Source organism: Peromyscus maniculatus, chromosome 16, assembly GCF_049852395.1.
Source record: "Peromyscus maniculatus bairdii isolate BWxNUB_F1_BW_parent chromosome 16, HU_Pman_BW_mat_3.1, whole genome shotgun sequence".
NCBI classification, from domain to species: Eukaryota; Metazoa; Chordata; class Mammalia; order Rodentia; family Cricetidae; genus Peromyscus; species Peromyscus maniculatus.
In genome coordinates this window covers 64,521,366-64,542,143 of record NC_134867.1, presented here as the reverse complement: position 1 = coordinate 64,542,143, position 20,778 = coordinate 64,521,366, and the positions used below count along the sequence as shown (strand labels likewise).

Sequence of the window (20,778 nt, the reverse complement as noted above, 5' to 3'; positions counted from 1 at the left end):
TGGGATTGGACAAGCAAAATCAGAGAAGTCCGTGCCCTGTCATGCCTTTGGAATGACTTTTACAAGTTTTCATTTTCTTTGAAAAAGGTTTTCCTATGTAGCCCAGGGTGAACTGATCCTCTTCCTTCATGCTTTCAAAGCCTTTTCTTTATTAATTAAATAAAAAAACTTCATTGCTGTGGGATGTTCTCTATGCTGATTGGTTAATAAATAAAACACTGATTGGCCAGTAGCCAGGCAGGAAGTATAGGTGGGACAAGCAAAAAAGAAAATTCTGGGAACAGGAAGGCTGAGTTAGAGAGACGCTGCCAGCCACTGCCATGACAAGCAAGATGTAAGGTACCGAAAGGCCACGAGCCACATGGCAAAGTATAGATGAATAGAAATGGGTTAATTTAAGATATAAAAACTAGATAACAAGAAGCCTGCCACAGCCATACAGTTTGTAAATAATATAAGCGTCTGTGTGTTTATTTTATAAATGGGCTGTCGGACTACTGGGGCTTGGCGGGACCTGGAGAAAAAACTCCAGATACACCTCATCCATTTGCTCGTGGAGAAATACTCTATTAGATAAAAACAGGTCGATAGCACCTTCAACACAGTGCCCTAGAGACTCCAGAGTGGGTCTCTCCACTGACCACGGCTCCCAGGAGAAAATCAACAATGGCAGAAGAATAAGAGGGTAGGGGCAAAGCTTCTTTACCCCCTCGGCCCCAAGACACAGATTCAGACTACAGAGGCAGGAATTTGGGAGAATTTGGGGGGAGCTGATAAAAATCAAACTGAAACCTGTTTGTTCTGTGACAAATACAACTGATGGCTGTTAATAAAGACCCTGAAGGAAGAATGGATATTTTCTCAAAATAGAAGTGTTTAGAGGAGACAGTGGTCATGAATATAGGCTCTGATGCTGGGAAACTTTTGGCATCAATCAAGTTAACAGCATCAAAAAGGAAAATCTCTCAATTCTGTATCAGGGAGTTCAAGGGCAGTTGCTCCGGGCCGTGGGGCCCCCCTATACGCTGGGAGGGCTGACTTTTCTCCGGGCCATGGGGTCCCCCTATACGCTGGGAGGGCTGACTTTTCTCCAGGCCGTGGGGTCCCTCTATACGCTGGGAGGGCTGACTTTTCTCCGGGCCGTGGGGTCCCTCTATGTGCTGGGAGGGCTGACTTTTCTCCAGGCCGTGGGGTCCCTCTATACACTGGGAGGACTGACTTTTCTCCGGCCTCAGGAGCACCTGGCCAGCCTTCCCGCACCTATGCCGTTTGTCTCCGGAGAACACACACTTGCTCTCATCCCTCCATGCCTCTTCTCTAGGGAAAAGTTTCCACACCATCTGCCAGGCCCAATCCCCATGACCCAGGAAATACGACCTGGTGAAACATGGTGGCAGAGGAAGGGGACTCTGTTTCTCTACCATCTCACCATGGCCTCGAATCTGGTTCCCATCATCTGAAAACCCCCAACCTGCCTCAATGTCCTTGAGCTCACTCAGTTTGAACAAAGAACAGTGTTCACCCACCTATCTCCCAAATGAAGAAGGTAGTCTCTAGTTTCTGAAAGTTTAATTCATGACAGAACATGGTCTATGAGAAGTAGAGTTTCTAGACACTTGGGAGTCAAAACATTTTGCAGATAATTACCCGCTGCCCAAGAAGAGAAGAAATCCATAGATAATCAAGGTGACCGCGTGGGCTGCCTGACCGGGCATAATTCCTCAAGACCTGCCTCTTTGTTTCTGCACACTGAACTGTCTCAATGACATGATGGTTAAAGTCACTTCTACCAGAAGCTCTTCCCTCTTCTGGGGTCACACTGTGCAGACGCTGAAGACGTTGGGCAGCCAGGAGGAGTTATTTTTTACAGCTACATGTCTATATGTCAAGAAGTGCGATTCTGCCAGAAACACACGATGGACTCGGGGGTGCACAGGCAGTCGGGTCAACAACAAGTCAGAGCCTTCCACAAAGAAGGTGTTTACTACAGAAAAACAGTAAGGGCTGAGGGCTGAGAGAGCTGAAGACATACAAGGGAGACATTCTCACTTTTCATCAGAGATAACTCCTTGGGAAAATAAATCCTTGACAGAGTAAACACTTTAAGCACAGCAAGTCAGCAGACGGCTTCCTGATGAGGAGATGGAGGGAGACCGGAGTGTTGGGCCGTGAGGGCACCAGAACCCTGGCCTCTACCTCCTCCGCATAACGTGGTTTGGGGGACCTCTGCTGCTTTGTCCTCGGTCCCCCCATCTGTAAAGTGGTATTGCTTGTCCTCACACTGAAAAAAGGCCACTTAAAGCCTGTGTCTGGAGCGTGCCACACATGCCCCCCAACCTGCCCCCGCCTCGGGATCTGAAATCACCCAAACGGGAACCAAAGGGCATAAATGATTTGGCTTAGAAATACAATCTGTTCAGACGCAGCCACTGACGCGGAGTTTCTGAATGAGTCAATGTTTTTAACGCAGCACCTCAGCTAAGACAGAAACAAATACAGAAGCTCTGAAAATAACACTCTGGAGGCTGGAACCAACTCGGGCCAGGGACTATTGCAGGATGCTGCAATCGATACAAGCACCATCGATACACGCCTATACTGCAGAGAGCCCTGCAGACACGGGTGTCCGTGGGACCATGCATCGCGCTCCCACCCCACAGCGGGACCATCCCGAGAAGCAGACTCTGCCGACAGCTTGCACGGATCTCCCTCTCCCTCTTCTTCCTCAGGTCTATGCTTCTCAGAGACCCACCCCTCAGCCACCGAGTCACAGCTGGCACTGCGGTGGCTGTCCATCGGCCGCTTTGCGTGGTTAGAAAGCCAGACACGGGGTATTATCATCCTTCTCAATCAGCAGAACTTAATTTCCTCCTCAGAAGAGAATGTTTGCCACCTTCAGGGTAAGAGCATTGACTTCCAGGGGAAACGACCACAAGTTAGGTCTGAAAACACAGATTTGAACACTGTCAATCAATCCTGCAAAGAAATACCACAGGTGGACAGTTCCCTCCACAGCGGAGAGACGGCTGCAGGAACATGAGTTCTGCATCACCTGTGGTACCAGTCACCACGAGCCATGATTACAGCCATGAACCACTTCAGGCCATTCACGGCAGGAGCACAGCTTGATCAGGGCAGCCTTCTCCCTAAGCAGACGGCACTCTGCACCACAGACTGAAGCCACCATTGCTGCCCATTTTGCATTGGTGTGTGTGCCGGTGACACTTCAATACAAGGCACTTCGCACCAAGGGTCCTGGAGAAGTCACCTCCAGCCCTGTCTTAGCTCGAAAGGGCCTGGAGCCAGGAGAGGCTCCCCGGGCGGCGTGGCCAGTAGAGTTAAGAGCTGGCTGTGGCTCCAAGCCCGGTTTCCTAACCTGAACCATGGACCAAGGAACCTCCACATTGGCAACGAAGAGAGACAGGAAGGAAGTCTAAGACTCTGTGGCTCAGACCTTCTTCCATGAACCCCAGGCACCTGCAGGGTGATCTACGAGAAATCCACTGTCCCACTCACGGTAGGGCATCTCTCACGGCTGGCAGTGGTGCCCTCTTGCCGGCTCATGAACTGTGTAGAAGAGATCAGGCCTGTTTAATGTTGGGGCTCATGGGAGCATGTTTCTGGGCAGAACATTCACAGTCAAGCCCCTCCAGCACTAGGTGGGACACGGCACTCCAGGGTTCCCTGTATTTAAAGCGCACACTATGAAACTCTTGCCCACAGTCACCTCATCCTGTCACAAAACTTTGCCAAGTTTAAGAACACAAGAAACCGTAAAGGTCCTTAGGTAGCACCTTCCTGTCATGAAGTTGGGGGGTGGAACTGGGATGATGGGGCCTCAGCTGGAGAGGCAGGCAGGGGCATTCACCTGCCGGCTCCCTTCTCTTTCAGCTATGGCTCGGCGCAGTTGACATCCCTTTAGAAATGGCTTGTCACCTTTGTGCTGGAAGGAGGGGGCTGTGCCTGACACTCTGTCAGAGCTGTTTTCCTCCTTGTCAAGTCACGAGGACTCCCACTGACAACCGTCCTCCTCCTGCCCACACGGCTGTCCCTGCGCGCTGTGGAGAGGCAATCTCAAGTTTCAAAATGACTTCCGCAAGCCCCTGCCCCCTTTTAATTTCCTTCTCAAAATGGCTTTGCTATTCAAATGCATTCCGGTTCCCTCCAGCAACTGCGCTCGGAGGACACACCGTGGGTGTGACAGACACACCTTTTCTCTCCAGCACATTTCTCATAGAAACTGGCCTGCAAGCCGGGGGTATGATGGAGACTGGGAGGAACTGGCATTTGAGTAACTCAGGATAACAGGATGCAGAGAAGTTGGAAGCAAAACAAATTTGAATGTTCATTTGCGTGGACTCTTCTTCCAGCTGTAAGGGAGCTCAGGCAGGGAGGGGAGGTAAGCCCAGTGGGAGCACACGGGAGGCCAGAGGTCTGTTCTACCTCCGTGTGGTGCAGTATCATATCTTGTGGCTACCACACACAAAACACTGCTCTTCGAGGCTCCTCCATTTTCTCTTAAGAAAGAGACCCTATTGGACTTCTGGAGGAAATCTATTCCTTACTGATAGTCCATTAGAGAAAACTGAAATAGTGTGGAATGTAAAACAGTGGTTGATATTAGCTGACTTCAGACAGAGCACAAGGAGATGGGGAATTTTTCCCATTCCTTTTTGCCCATATGGCTCATTTTCACAAAATGTAAATGATTGCACATAGTCAAACACATGTTCTAGAGTATTTGTTTCTTAAAAATTATAAGGCACCTGTGGTAGCTTAAATGCTGTTGACTCCCATAAGCTCATAGGGAGTGGCACTATTAGGAGGTGTGGCTTTGTTGGAGTGGGTGTGGCCTTGTTGGAGGAAGCGTGTCACTGTGGGGGTGGGCTTTGAGGTTTCCTACATGCCTAAGCCATATCCAGTGCCAGAGTCCAATTTCTGTTGCCTTCTGATCAAGATGTAGCCAGCACCATGTCTGTCTGAATGCCGCCATGCTCTCTGCCATGATGAAAGTGGACTAAACCTCTGGAATTGTAAGCCAGCCTCAACTAAATGTTTTCCTTATAAGAGTTGCTGTGGTCATGGCATCTCTTCACAGCAATAGAAACCCTAACTAAGACAACACCAGATATGAGGAGGTTTATTGAAATTTTTAGATACAATTCATGGAGAAGAAAATTAAAGCTTTCTGTAATTTGGTAACCAGACAGAGTTTTTTACATGTCCACAATATTCCTGCTGGTGTGGACATGGGCGTGTGTGTGTCTGTGTATGTGTGTGACTGTGTGTATGTGTGTGTGTGTATGTCTGTTTATGTGTGTAACTGAGAGTGTGTATGTGTATAACTGAGTGTGTGTATGTGTGTCACTGAGTGTGTGTATGTGTACATTTAACACAGGCTCAGGGCACTTGTTATGATCACTTAGGAGATGTAGTCTCATATCCTATGTATAAAACTGGATTGGGAGCCAGTTCTCAAGAGCACTTCCGCTTGAATCACGTTATTTCAAAGGCTCACTATGCAAGGGAGACAGAAGTGACAGGCTGAGCATCATTCATGGTCAACCCTGAGGGGACAAAGGTCCGGTGAGCACTAGACACAGAGCACAGCTTCCCAGCCCGTCATGTCTGCATTCTGCAGCACAGGCTGAGCACTGAGGCCCTCCTTGGGGCTCCCACTTCACTCTCATTCACTTCTGTCCCAGAGCTGGGGAGGAGGGGGAGGAGGAGGAGGAGGAGGAGGAGGATGCATGGACGTCGTATGATCATCAGAGTGAATACCACTGAAGAAAGCCACTGCTGTTATCCAGCATTTGTCTTCAATCCAAAAGGGTACCTCCTCTGCACCGGAGAGGAGTTCACCCTTGCCACGTTCGACTTTAAAGCATTTTCTCCACCCCTAAGAAGTCTAGCCTGTGTCTCCAGCCCCTATTCTGAAGCCACAGATGTACCAGCTGACCAGCTGCCTCGGTGGTCAGTGTCCTGTTTGGTTTTTACTGCTGTGGTAAGACCAAAAGGAACTTGGAAAGGAAAGTATCTGGCTTCCACATCCAGATCACAGTCCATCATAAGGAAGCCAGGGCAGGAACTCAAGGCAGACACCTGTACACAGGAACTGAGGAGTGCTCTTTACTGGTTTGCTCCTATGGCTTGCTCAGCCTGTTTTCTTATACAACCCAAGATATCGACACAGGGGTGGCACCAACTCTAATGGGCTGGACCCTCCCACATCAATCATTATCCAGAAAAAGCCGCCCACCACAAACTTGCCTACAGACCAATCTGATGGGGGCATTTTCTCAATTGAGTTTCCCTCTTCACATATCTCTGGCTTGTACCAAGTTGGCCAAACCAACCCAGTCAGTCTGTTCTCAGCCTCAAGAAACCAGCATCACTAGATATGAACTTGGTGTTGTTCTTCTTCCTCTCAGCACCCTGTCCTCACGTTCATCCACAGTGGGGCGTGGATCAGTACTATATTTACTCTCAATGCCAAGAAATACCGCGTGGACAGACCACATGACTTTTACTATGGGACAAGATGACAAAAGGCTAGAGAAAGCCATCTCCAGAGGAAGGGCCTACAGTGTGAGGAAAGAGTCCACCACGGAACGGAAGGAACGGTAATAGGGGCAGGAGGCAACTGCTTGTGTTGAGTTCACACCTAGGATGCAGAGCGTGATGAACACTGGTGTGTAACTCTTTCCCTGTTTTTATCCAGCCTGTGGGTTGGTGTCGCCCACATACAGGGGGGATCTTCTCACCTCAGGTGAACTCTCTGGAAACGTCTGTATGGACACTGGGGTGTGTACCTTCAGGTGACGGTGATGCCTGGTGTTCGTGCTTGAGGCTGTGGTTAATGGACTGTGCTGTGGACAGCATTGCTGTGTGGTGGAGAGGCTGGGTCGGGGACAACGGGCTTCACCTCTGAGAACTGCAGAAGCAGTTCACGTTGAGGACTCTCAAGTGATCTTAACGGGATGTTCGTTTCTCTGAGACAACCCTTAAGTGAAGTTCATCTTACTGAATGTTGGAGTTCTTTCCTATATACTTTCTCGGCTAGAAAGAATAATTCTATAACATTTTTGTGAAGAATCTTGGAGTGTCTCATCATGTTCAATTGGCAACCAGCTATAACAACATAGAACCACCCATAAGACTGTGTTAGCTCTGAGAAACACGCCTTCAGTTGTAGATCTGAATGACCTATGAAGAAGTCACAGTCCTCCTCCTACGGGTCCATGAGCCACTTGTTAGTATTTACAGTGGCCTTCCCTAGGCACACTCAGATGACAGATCTCTGCCCAGACTGGCAGAAGTAGTCAGTATTTGCATTTTCTGACCACTGATCAACATAATTTATCTCTTTTATGGAAAAGAGATTGTCCATTCTAAAGTGAGGCCTTGGCTCCCACACACCTGCTAAACACCAGCGCCACCTCCCTTGAAAGAGTTTTTCCTCCCTGTGCACTGAGGTGTTCACATTCTGCGGACACTTCGCCCATGCATCTCTATTGCCCTATAACTGGTTATATACAGATTGAAACACATACACTTCATCTCTCCAGCTAGACACCAAGTGAGTTGAAGGCTCAGAATGACGCATTCTTTGGAGTCCTCTACTGCCGAGGGCAGTACATTACAAGACCTAAAAATCCAAGCGCTCCCTTGGCATCTTTTGAGTCTTAAACCCACCCCCACCCCACCCCCGCCCAAGGATCTAAGCCTGGGCTCCTGGGCTCCTGTCAGATCAGCCCTACTCAAGGCTCCACCTCTACGAGGCCAGTGCACATCACTAAGAAGCCACCGTCAGATCATTAGTCCATGCTGGTATGAATCTTGTGCTGGTCAGGGCCTTAGATGCTCCCTCAGCGATAGGATGAAGAAGGGTGATCAGAACCAAGAGGTCAGAGTGAGCCCCGAGTCTGGGCTCGGAACAGGCCCTTGGGTTTAATGTGCCCCGCCCCCTCCGCTGGGAGGATGGCCACACCAGAGGCTGGAAGCTCACGGTTCCACTCAATGTCTGTCCCCAGTCACTGGGCAACCAGTGAGCACAGCACATTTGTGGATTGGGTTTCCCGTGAAACTGAGCAATCCAGCGTGGTGGGTGGCGCTCGGTCTACTGTGGAGCCACACAGCCGGAACAATTGGCTTCCTTCTCGATGCTCTTTTTCCCACATGGTTCCCTGCAGCAGAACATATGCAGAATGCTACTTATGCAACAACCTCTCCTCTGAAAGCCGAACAAACTCTGCAGGGACAGCTACAACACCCGAGAGAGAAATGTTGGCTTCTTATTAACCAGAGAGTGAGCTCCCGGTGCCCTCCTCCGAGGTTCCTGAAACCATGATGATGAAGTAAAACCATTACGTCCTCAAATTGCCACGTGAAGACAGCAGTGATGTGTCCCAGAAGTAACTGGTCCTCCCAGGACCCTTACCTTTCAAGGTGGCTTTCTTCAGGACCTTCATGGCATAGAGCTGACCGGCATCCGATCCTGTGACCTTCCTCACCAAGAACACCTGAGGAGAAAACACACCGGGTGTCTGTGATTGTCAGTGTTGTCAACTGGACACAACCTAGAGTCACCTGGGCACAGGTTATGGAAGGACTGTCAACACTGGGTTTACCCGTGTGACTGTCTGAGGTGGGCTGTCTTAACTAAGGTAAGGGATGTGGGAGACCCCGCCCACTACGGGTGGGTCACGATCAGGGGATGCTGAACTGTATGAGAGTGGAGAGGTTGAGATGAGTATGAGCCAGCAAGCTAACAAGTGAGCATTCACGGATCCATTTCCCTCTGCTCTTGACTGTGGGTGTGATATGACCAACTGTCTCAAACCAACCACCCTGAGGTACTGGACTGTGGAACTGTGAGCTAAAGGAAACCTGTTCTCCTACCTCTAAGACGCTTTGGTCAGAGTATGTTATCACCCAGTGGGATGACACAGGATGCTATCCTGAATGATTGACAAGGGGGTATGAAGGAGCTCCAATCATGGAGGCACTACAGGAAAAACAGGTTATCTCTAGCACTTAGGCTTCCAACAGATACTTCATCTACCTGCTGTAGCTCTGTGGTGAGCATCACCTTGCTTCTGGTGGTTTGGGCACCACTAACCTTCATTTGGTACCAGAACGGAGACCGGAGACGCACACAGAGCAGACTGCACCAGATTTGCAAGACATGCTACCCTTATCTGAACTCTCCTTATCCAGATCTGTCTTAGGGTTTCTATTGCTGTGATGAACACCACGACCATGAACATCATGACCAAAGCAAGTTGGGAGGAAAGGGTTTATTTGGCTTACACTTCCACATCTGTTCACCATCAAAGGCAGTCAGGACAGGTACTCAAGCAGGGCAGGAACCTGGAGGCAGGAGCTAATGCAGAGGCCATGGAGCCTGCTTTCTTATAGAACTCAGCCTGCTTTCTTATAGAACTCAGGACCATCAGCCCACAGATAGCCCCACCCACCACAGGCTGGGCCCTCCCTCATTGATCACTAATTAAGAAAATGCTTTACGGTTGGATCTTATGGAGGCATTTTCTGAATCCTTTCAGAAAATTCTAGCTTGTGTCAAGTTGACATAAAACTAGCCAGGACAAGATTCTAGTTGTGGGCAGTAGAAGCTCACCGATAGGTTTTTGGTTTTTATTTTCTGACTCTTAAGCACACTCATGTGGTTATTTAACACTCTCTCAAACACTTTTTTTTTTTTTGCATGGGATAAATCAACAAAACAAAAGATACCTGAGACAGACTGACCGTAAGGCAAGATTACTGATTTTTTTTAAAAAATGAAGAAAAATGGTGAATATGAAAAGGAATGCTCCACACAGATGAAGAGAGCACTGATTTCCCTTGAAGAATTTTCCCCCTGGTGTAAGCCCTGCTTGGTACCAGAGCCCACCATGGCAACCTGGGCTGGGCCACAGGTGTGAGCAGAGGCTGCCTCAGATGGGTGGATCTGTGGCGTTTCTCCTTCCCAAAGGCTTCCCTCATGCCCAGCTCTCCTGCGTGCACTTGGGGTATTCTAGCTCCACACAAAACTCTAGATAGCCCACACTGGCCAAGGATGCAGCACCATCGTGAGCCTATACCAGTAACATCAATCACAGTAGGACTGCAGGTTTCCCCAGCCATGCGGCAGGCAATTCCTCACTCTCTTGGTTCACTACCACAGACAAAGAGAGTGTTCAGGAACCTGCAGAGTGCAGAGCAGGGTCTCTCAGTGCCAGAGACAAGGTGTGGACCGTTGGGTATCTGCTGTCCTTCCAGGAGACCCCAGATATCAACTGCAGCACACAGCAGAGGAGGAAGGGGGAAGACGCGTTGTCCAGGCCGAGGACCCACATCCACAGATGCAGTGTCCGCCCCACATCCATGTGTGTCCTGAGGGGAACCCAGCCACCTCTGACTCCAGCACCGCCTCTACCTCATTGCTCCTGACCACTGTCAGTGTTGTAACCACATCCCTCAACAGGAGGGAGTATCTGGTGTCCGTGGGAAATGGCATGCTCTCTGCCTGATGGCAACGGTGCAGGGAAGGAAAAGAGCCCTGTCTTGTGTGGTGATCAGCACCTCCAGGAGCACACAGAGTCCTGGGAAGTCGTGGGGACACCCCATCACTGGGAATGGCACTGATTATTTAGATGTGCGGGACATCCACGTGTACGTATGCACACATCTCCGTGGCTGGATGCACACACCCAAGAGAGAGCCTGGGGCTCAGTCTTCTATGCACCGACTGCCAGGCTGGATTTGAGGCACCAAACCCTTCCACGGGATCCTGAGATCCAAACGGCCCCACACACAGCTCTGCCACATCCCTAGAAGTTACAGCAGATGGACAGTCCCTTGTTCTAGGCAATGCTGCTTGAGTCAAGGCCCCCTCCTTGGTGTAGGGAATGAGCGCAGGGTGCCAGTGTACACTCGTTTCTACCAAGAAGCAGGAAGAAATGAGAGCAGTGGTTGGAATAAGGGACTTTTTTGAAGACAAAAAGCACTAGTGCCCATCTCTGAACTGACTCAGTGTAGTCTCCATCTGACAGAATCCCATTCACTCTTCCAGCCTGTTCCTGACACCTACAGCATCCATCTGCACTTTGTCAAAAGAGTGTAGAGTTGATCATGCCTGGCAGGCGGGAGGCGGGAGGCAGAGCCAAGAGTCTAGGTGGTGATGATGGATCCTGGGTACTATGCCTATGGCAGCTGAGCATCCATCCCATCACTCGGGAAGGGAGACTAGGAGCAGAAAGCAGGTTGGGGTTTGTAGCAAGGTCTACGCTGTTGGCCACGTGACCACCACATTTTCCTGCCAATCATCAGGTTGGGAGCTGAGCACTGAGGAGCCAGCACTGAACGTTTTGGCTGCACCCTTCCGTGGTGCTTGCATCCGTGCGTGGCGTCAGAGATGCACACATCCACGGCCAGGTCTTCATAGGGAGACGACTATCCTGGGTCTCACAGAACTCTGGCTGGCAGACAGAGGTACCTCTCCATTCTGTTATATTACAGCTGAGACAGAAGCCCCAAGAAAAAGATTTGCATAGTGAAGAAATAACATAAAGTCCTCCTGCAGGGAGAAGCCTGGGGAGAGGACGCAGTTTTCACTGCTCCAGCTGGTGTACGTCTAGGACGGCCTGGCCTTTCTCTGCTTTATCCCTGCACCCTGTCATGTAGCATGACATGATGGGACAGTGTCGCCCAGGTTCCCTCCTGTAGCTCTAATCTCCACACAGCAGTGTTGGGAGGGGCTGGTGGAACCCTCTGCCACACTGCAACACATCCGGAAAATCCTCACAGATGTGGGCAGACTGGCACCACATCCTTGGACTTGCTGGCCTCCAGAACCATGGGTCAAACAGGCTTCTTTTCTTTTGAACTTATCCAGTTTTGAAAAGCCTTTGAAAAGTCAGTTATAACAACACAAAACGGGCTAAGACAGAGTCCCGGCACATGGATGGAGAGGGCAGTCCCACCCTGCCAACATCTAAGCAGAAAAGCACGTCCACACGTGCCCTGGGCAGTGCCACTCACAAATCGGCTGGGACAATGCCAATGTCTACACAGATATTTGCAGATAAAATGCTTAAAATTGGGACTGGAGAGATGGCTCAGTGGTTAAGAACAATGACTGCTCTTCCAGAGGTCCTGAGTTCAATTCCCAGCACCCACATGGTGGCTCACAACCATCTCTAATGAAGTCTAGTGCCCTCTCCTGGCCTGCAGGGACACATGCAGGCAGAACACTGTATACATGATAAATAAATAAATCTTTTTTAAAAAATGCTTAAAATCTTGGGGAGACGAACTTACCCTGAAGCCCAGGCTGGCCCCACAGTCATGGCAATCCTCCTGCTTTAGCTTTTGAGCACTGAAAACATTTTTCCTTATTGCATTTCATATTTTAAAAATGAAATCCACTGATGACAGTGTCTAATGCTTACATTCATCTGTTTTTTAAACAGGATTCCTGCCTTTTTAAAGGCATGGAAACAGCTCTGTCGCTACTAATACACTCCCACTAAGTGCCAAGAATTAGAGCCGTGTGCAGCAATCCTCCCTGAGGTGGTTGGAGGGCTGGACAGAGGTCACCTCTAGCACCGTAAGAGAAGGGACTGTATAATTTAGAAATTTATTTGGATGCAGCGAAAAAAGCCACCCCAGAGCAACTTTGATAATTTTAGCAAATGCGGCTGCTGTGTCTCCGGCGCTCCGTGCAGCGGTGTGTGCTAACGTGTCCCACTTTCAGAACAACGTCTGCACCGGCAGCTGTGTGGCCCGGGCCAGAGGCAGGCACTCGGCACTGCCTGACGCTCTCAGGAGCACCGTCATGGATGACACCTTTGCCCAAAGCCCTTAGCAGCATGTTCTCAGTCTGGCGAGGGGACCTCCAACTGCAGGACGCTCTGGGGCCCGAGTCACAGGAGCACAGCTACTTTCTGTGGGGCTCTCGGGCAACAATCTCCCTCAAAAGAAGGCATTTAGAGCCCCACCCATATAATACCACTGTTCAGCTACGGGAAAGCAAGGACATTTTAAAATGTCAGTTTGCTCTCTTCTCAGAATGTGGGACTCACAATTTACCACACCCCGGGGAATCTTAAAGAAATAAAAAAGGAGAAAGCATCTTCTCCTGCCTTGGTGTTTCTCAACAGAGGGGAGCTGGCGGGGGGGGGGGGGGGGGGGGGCGGAGAAGGTGAGAGGATGCCCACCACACCCACAGACTCTGGCCCTTCCGGCATCTCTGCCCTGGAGCAGCCGGTCTGCGCCACCCAATTCGGCACTGGAACAAACCACCAGGCTTCATCACCTCCTGAGCTTAGATCAGTTTTCTTTTGAAGGCAAAGGCTGTCTTACTTGTGCTCCTCTTGTTCAAAGCCCGGGCTCCCCGGGATTATCACAGTGCAGATGAGCTGCAAACTAACACTGTTGAGGAGAGACTGCATCAGAAAGACTGCCCACACCATGTCCTGCACACGGCTATAGCATCAGGCCACAGGGTTACCGGGAGCAGAGTACCTTGTAGGACTAAGCTCTGGGCTAAGGGTATTCCGGCTCTGGGGTACTCTGGTATGGGGACCCGAGGCAGCTGAGCCTCCTTGTTCTGGGATTCAGTGTAGGGCTGCTATGGGAACCATATGACCTGGGGGCACAGACAGAGAGGCACACAGCTGGAGTTCAACGGCCCTCTGCTGAGGTCAAGGGCACAGACGTGTTCTGTTCATTTCTTGGTGCGAGGGTATTCATTTAGTCACTCAGATAAGGAAGGTAGAACAGTAGGCTCAGGGATGGGCAATGGTCAACCATGCTGGGGTCAGGACTTCCAAGCATGGCCTGGCCTGGGATCCATAGCATCTAGACTGATAGAGCAGCCCAGAACCTTCCACAGAAAGGAAATACGCCTGCCCTACATTTATAAGTACACAGCACATTTGCCTGTGAGCAGGAACAGGATAGCGTGGGGTGGCCAGTCAGACCAGGGCTGGCTTCCCCAGTCCGCCCCTCATGCTGCTCTCATGAAAAAGAAAACCTGTACAGCAAATGCTGCATGATCCGTGATCCCCCAGCTGCTGGGCAGAGCCCAGGAAGGCCCGAGTGGCATCGCCAGGGCAACCCACTTCTTTCTAGAGCCTAGTCTAGGCTCCTCGATTTCCATGACAGCTCACTGGGCTTGGAGGAGCTGCTGAAGGCATGGATCTCCGGGATTCGGTGTCCACAGGAACTTACCGGTCCACTGCCCCTCCCCGCTTCTCCCACCGGTACCTGCACAACTCCATTCCTTTGTCCCACCTGCCCATGTAAGATTAGGAACTGAGAAGGGTGGGAAGGGCGGGGCATGTAACCTGTCACCAACACCTCTGTCAAGATGTCAAACACTTATTTCAAAGAAATGCTTTTTTAAAAGCCAAGCTAAAATGTAAAAGGAATGAAGATCCTGAAAAAGCCTTTCCTCTACTCCTTAAAAAAAAAAAAAAAAGACAGGATCTCAGGTAGCCCAGGCTGTCCTTGAACTCAGTATCTTGCTGAGGATGACCATGAACTTCTGATCGTCTGCCTCCACCTCCAGAGTGCAGAGATTACAAGTGTGTTCTTTTACACCATTTATGCTGTACTGGGGTTGAACCCAGGGCTTCGTGAGTGCAAAGTAAACCCCATTCCTGAGCAAGATGTGTTCAGGTCCAGGGCTGTTCCTGTTCAGGTACAGTGCTAGCTGGACACCTGAATTTCTGCAGAGCTCGGGAAGTGTCCTGTCCCCCTGTCCCCAGGAGCTCAGGGTCTGTCAGCACCTGCCTATCCAGCTGCTGGTCCAGTGGATACAGAGTGAGGACCACACTGTGTGTGGAGGGGATGCTGAGGGAAGGGCCAGCATTCCTCATCCCCTGAAAGGGATCAGCCACCATCGCTGTGACCCATAAGGGGCAGGTGTAAGGACACATGCAGGTCCAGCACACAACCCCTTCCCAGGCAACAGCCAGCTTGGATTCATGGCTAATTTAACCCACAGCACATTATAGGAAATCAGTTAGTTACTTCATTTAACAGGTGGGAAAACTGACTGTGTCATTGACCCAGGTGAGGAGAAGAGAGACTCCAAATCCCTGCCTTCCTGATTCTTGAGTGACAGCTGTGTAGGCCAATCCAGAGAAGGCCTCCCCGCCCCCCACCTTGACTTGTTTTCTTATTGTCTCATCTCTCCCTTCCTTTTCAAAAAGATCTGTTGAGGCTGCAACTTCCAAGACTCCCTGACTTAATGCAACAATCCGACTCCCTTAGTAATAACCACCAGCCAGGAGGACACTGATGAGCATGAGCATGTGGATGACCTGGCTCTTCGTGGCTCACGACTCTGACACACAGAGCCTCAGCTAATGTGGGCAGTGCCATGCCTGATGCCCGCCAGACTCAGCCAGTACCACCTTTGCATCTGATGCCAGCCCACCAGTGCTGATCCACCCAACTCACCTTCCCATAGGATCCTTGTCCCAAAACCTTCAGCAGCTCAAACTGGGAAGGGTCTGCCTTCTCAAAGCCTTCCTTCACATGGTTGCTGATATCAATCTCCTTTACGATGCCTTCTTCCTGCAAGACAGCAGTGACAGGGTTAGGACACAGCCAGCCCCCCACCCCACCCATCTCTAGCCTTCCCTAAAGCTGGGGGAGTCGTCGACGCTGGGGGCTTCCAGCACGGGGGATTGAGATGGTGTGCATATGACTGGCGCGTGAGCCTTTGGCTGCTCTCTCCCCTCCGGAGGTGTCTGTCACTGTGTCTCACCAGTACCGCGGGGAAATCGGAATGTGTCCTCCATGAAACCCACTCTGCAGCTGACAGTGTCAGCCCAGAACATGGCAGCGGAAGATCAGAAACCCCGTGGTGCCCAGAGCGTGTCTTGCTTCCCCACTCCACTCGGGAGACTGGGAGAGGTTCCCGCGTGGAAACGCAGGCGGTTTATTCTCCTTCTAGCTCACCCACTTTCCAACAGTTTTCACACAGGTGATTCAAGGGGTGCTACAAAAGAGCTTTTGGTCTCTATCACACCCACACAGCAATCCCAACACTGTCCATCATCCTATCCGGAAGCCGTGAGACTTCCTCTACACGAAGAATGCAGAGTCTGCCAAAGCCGCCTGCCATTGGAGTGAGGAGGCTGGACAGCGGGTGTCACCCCAGACATCACAAAGGGTAGGCCAGGAAGTCATCCCCAAACAGCCAGCAGGAAGCAGCCTTCCCAGGAAGTCATCCCCAAACAGCCAGCAGGAAGCAGCCTTCCCACATCTTCTTTCCATGCACTCCACAAAGCATGGCTTCCTTTCGGTGGCTGAGTTCCACAGCTGCAGGGTCACCATTCAAGGACTGACTCCAGAGCCTTCCACCTCTAGTCGGTCCCAGATCAGGTGCTTGGGGACAGCACAGTGGCAGCGACCACCTACATTATACATTACATTACAGGGAAGCGAGTGGCCTGGGACTCCAGGTGTACACCAGCAGGAGGCCCCTCGTCTTGTGTTACCAGCCACTGTTTCTCTTTGTGAGGCTGGTCACTGCATCCAAAATCCTACAGGGGTTTTAATGCAATTCCCCCGGGTACAGAACATCTGCTCCTAAACCACGAACTGCACTAAACGCTCAGCGTTTGGCACAGCGCCCGAGAACAGAACTCTCAGAGGTGTTTGGAGAAAGAAGACGGTTTCAATGTCAGATGCCAGCTCCACTTACAAGCCCATCATCCCATGACTTGAGAGAGAGAGAAATCAGAGGCCAGGGTCACCCCTGCATGCCACTGATGACCATGAGTTCTAAGAAATCCTACTGAGCTGCGGCAGGGTTCTAGAATGTTCCCGGAGAGCAGGAAGTAGGAAGGACGGCCCTGAAAGCAGCTACAAAGGGTAAGGCCACAAACGGCCTTCTTCTCCTCTCCTGTTTTATCTCTTTTATGTCTTTCTCTTGTCTTGTAGCTCCAGCTAAGGTTGTGAGTACTATACTGAATAAAAAGGGTCAGAGTGGACATCGTGTCTAATTCCTAACTTTCGAGGAAATGTTTAGTTTTCCTCCATTTAGCAGAATGTTGGCTACAAGTTTGTTGTATAAACCACATGCTCTCTCTCATATACAGATTTAATGTATAGATGTGTGCATATACATACATACATACATACATACATACATACATACATGAGTGTAAATTGATACCTCATCAATATAGCTGCCTAAACAGGACCTGAACAATGACAACACCAGCAGACATATTGTCATTGTGGGAGGGGGGAGGGGATCTCACAGAGCCCCAACCCTGGACAAAAAGACTACAGACCACCTAGTCTCTGACCCTGTGACAGTGGGGAGGCCATTCTGGAAATCAGAGGCTACGTCCAGAATATCAATTCCCAGAAAAATAACAGAATAAATGTGTGACAGGGATCATGAAATAAAAACGCAAACTGTAAGCAGTAATGCATGTCTTGAACCTCAGAACTTAGGAGGCAGAGGCCTCCTACAAAGTCTAAGCCAGCTTAGGCTATGTATCCAGTTTCAGGCCCTCTAGGGCTGTATGGTGAGAGCCTGCGTGAGGGTAGGGGAGTGAAGGAGAGAGAGAGGGCACCAGGGAGAGTGGGAGGGAAGGAAGGAAGGAAGGAAAGGCAGAAGCAGAATGAACTCAACTGACGCACAAATAAATGTAGAGTGGATGGGGCAACAGCGGGTGGACCCCAGCACGGCTTTGCTGAGCAGTGTGACTAAGGTCAACAAGAACCGATACTGAGAAGGGTCAAGGATGACCAAGCCTGCCACAGAATCATGGGAAGAAGAGAAACCAGGAGCAGGAAAAGAATCAAAGGCAAAGATGCAGATGAATCCCCAGACAGAGACTGAATGCAGGCGGGGGAAACACACAGTCCTTCTTGGGGATCTGGGATCTCTTCCATCCCCGCTGATGCTTGGGACATCCCACGTAATATTTAATGGAGTGTGCATGGTCCCCAGAGGAATGGGAAGTTCAGACGCCTCACCAAGCCACCGTGGAGAGTAACCTTCACCTTCTCCTACTGAAGAAAGTAACTGGACCCAGGAAAGTAGTCAGAGAGGCAAGCACACACCCACAGGACAGTAAGACAGAAGACAGGCTGAGACGGTTGCCTGGGACTTGATCTTCAAAAAGAAGTCACACAAGCCACCTGAGAACTACATTTGTGATTTTTACAATACGGCAGCAATAACTGAAGAGCAGTTGGAGGAGGGACGATCCCAGAAACAAGTGTGACCTCTTGTGTCATGTCGTCTGTCCCCACCCCACCCCCCACCCCCGCCACAAGCCCCCCACCCCTTCTCCCTGCCCTGCTGACTTGGGTTCCTAAGGTGGCATGAATCTTCCCCTTGGTGTTTTCTCCTCTGTTTCTTGTTTTTAAATGAAAGCTCTACCCTCGCCTCACAGTCTCCCGCCCTTTTCACCCCATGGTCTGCTGCAGTTTCATGGAACATACTGTATGAAAATGGGACTCCCTGCAAGCTGGAATAACGAGCGTGGCTGGTGGGTGGAGCTCCACGTTTACAGGGGCCTCCTTCCCACTGACAGTATCCTCAGGGTGGAAGCTGGGTTGCCCTCAAACACACGGCCCCTTAAGGACTCAGAACCTGTCTTCCTTTGGGACATCTGAGTCCAGTAAGACTTCTCTGCTCCTCAGTCCATCTGGAAGTCCTATGGGTGTGCTACTGTGTAAATACCACATGCTAACTGATGGTGCCATGAGCAATTCATTCCCTCTCTGTTTTCTAAATTTCTCCTCTAGAAATATAAAACTAATCAAGATGATCAGTTGTCTCTCTAGACAAGAAAACTAGATGCTACAAAGCCACCTCCCCCAAATGACTGTATGAATTCCCAAGGCTCACCTACCACCATCACATCCAGCTATACTGAAATTAGATCTCAAGTTTAGGCGAAACTAAATCTGTGTTTTGAAAAACAAATCAGATTCGATAACCTGCTGCAAGGAAAAAGGGGATAGAGACTAATAGTTTTTGGATGCAAAGAATAATAGGTAGAAAAGATCAGTTTGCTGGTCTTAGATATACAGGAGTTTTAATACTTGACATACAAGACCCCTTTGGATGCAGGGACAGAGTTTTCAACAAGGTGCATGGTGAGAGTCAGACTATGCAATCCATGCAATGAGGACAGCTGTGCACTCTTCTCCAGGGTGCCAACATGCTCACAAGAGAAGGCAGGTTGAGGTGGGCTTGGTGTCAATCTACTGAAAACTGACCCAAAAAAAGTCTTTAAAATAACATCATGTGGGCCAGAGAGACGGCTCAGCAGTTCAAAATGAGCGTTGCTGTTCTAGAGGACCAGAGTTCAGTTCCCATCTCTCCAGCTCCAGCAGATCGACACACTCCTCTGTCCACTGAGAGCACTCTGCATACGCATCCATACGCATCAATAAAATACTAACAAAGTAAAGTTAGGGCCAGTGCCAATCACAGACCTCTGAATCAAGTGTGATGTATCTATTGCATGTTTATACACATGCGTGTGTTCACTTTGCTGGCTTTCTAGATAAGCACATGAAGAATTCAGTTTTCCCTGCAGTTAGTAACACTAACCCAGAGGGCTAGTCACTTCTGCAAGTGGTTGCCGGGTCTGCACCCTGCCTATGAAATCTCTGAAGGAGGCCTTATGGGACGCAGTTCTCTGTGACAGGCCATGAAAGGGCTCTGTCCTCCTCCATCTCTGGCCTCGGCCGGCTGTGTTTTCTGCTTCCTGCTGGAAGTAGATATTCTTCGGAATCCTTGAGGAGAAGAAAGCGTCAGAGCAGGTGTGACCCTTACCATACAACTTTCACTAGATCTGTGACCCCCACAATCAGAATCCAGACCAAACGAGCCACACACTTCAGAATTAAACGTAAATGATTGCAGCAGGGTGTGGTCTCCCCTTTTTCTGAAACTGATGAAAACTTTGGGACAGAAACCTCATGAAAAGGAATCCACTAGATGACCCCCCTCCCCCTTTCTCTTCCTTTCTTCTCCCCGCCCCTCCCCCATCCCTCCATCTCTTCTTTGTTTTCTTTTTGTGGCTGTCAACTAAGCTATTCCATGTTTTTAAAAGATTATGAAATACTTTATGAAAAGAAAAAAATGGATTTAGCTCCAAGCTTTCCAGTACCCCTCCCTGCCAACACGGTGCTATTATCTATCCGCGCTTGGTCTGCAGAGCTGTCAGAACCGGGAACCTGGCACAAAAGGAAGACTCAAGTAGCACGAAGATATTTACTGAAGCCCACACACGCCAAAAATTACAGGCTTCCAGCGACAAGCGCAGGTGAAGGCTGTCAAGAGAGGCGATAAACTGGATAGGTCCATCTACGTGGAGCGGCCTCCCTTTCAGCCTCACGACACAGTTTACTCCTGAGATCACATTTCCTCTTCCTCAGGAGCATCAAGCACCCAAAGATCTACAGCAAGGCCAGTCACAACCCTCCCTGTGGCAGGTGGATTCCGGTCCCGAGCTCCTTGTTCCCTTGCACCCTGGGACATGGTTTGGAAGAAATAAGCTGGCCTGGCCAACCCTCCCGGAAGACACTGGGGTTCCCATCATCCATCTCAGTGTCCATGGGATCCTCCACAGGACAGGATACATAGTGCACCAACACATGTATATCCTCCAATGTGTCCCTGTCTGCTCAGCCAAATGCCTGGCACACAGCATCTACTCTGTAAGCACCTGCAGGGAAATCAAGGGAGACTTTGTGGGATGGTTTAAGATGAATGTGTCA

General features: G+C 50.1%; 1 protein-coding gene across 9 annotated transcripts in view; it reads right to left on the bottom strand.

The window, feature by feature from the left end:
- The window catches only part of Rps6ka2 (ribosomal protein S6 kinase A2), a 295,100-nt gene that overhangs the window by 67,227 nt on the left and 207,095 nt on the right, over positions 1-20,778 (bottom strand). For all 9 annotated transcript variants that reach the window (XM_015994842.3, XM_076552902.1, XM_042262424.2 and 6 more), the window contains 2 exons: positions 15,475-15,591; positions 8,441-8,522 (listed from right to left, as the gene is read on the bottom strand). In XM_015994842.3, coding sequence (XP_015850328.1) covers positions 8,441-8,522; positions 15,475-15,591 — 199 coding nt within the window. The remainder of the gene's footprint in view (positions 1-8,440; positions 8,523-15,474; positions 15,592-20,778) is intronic.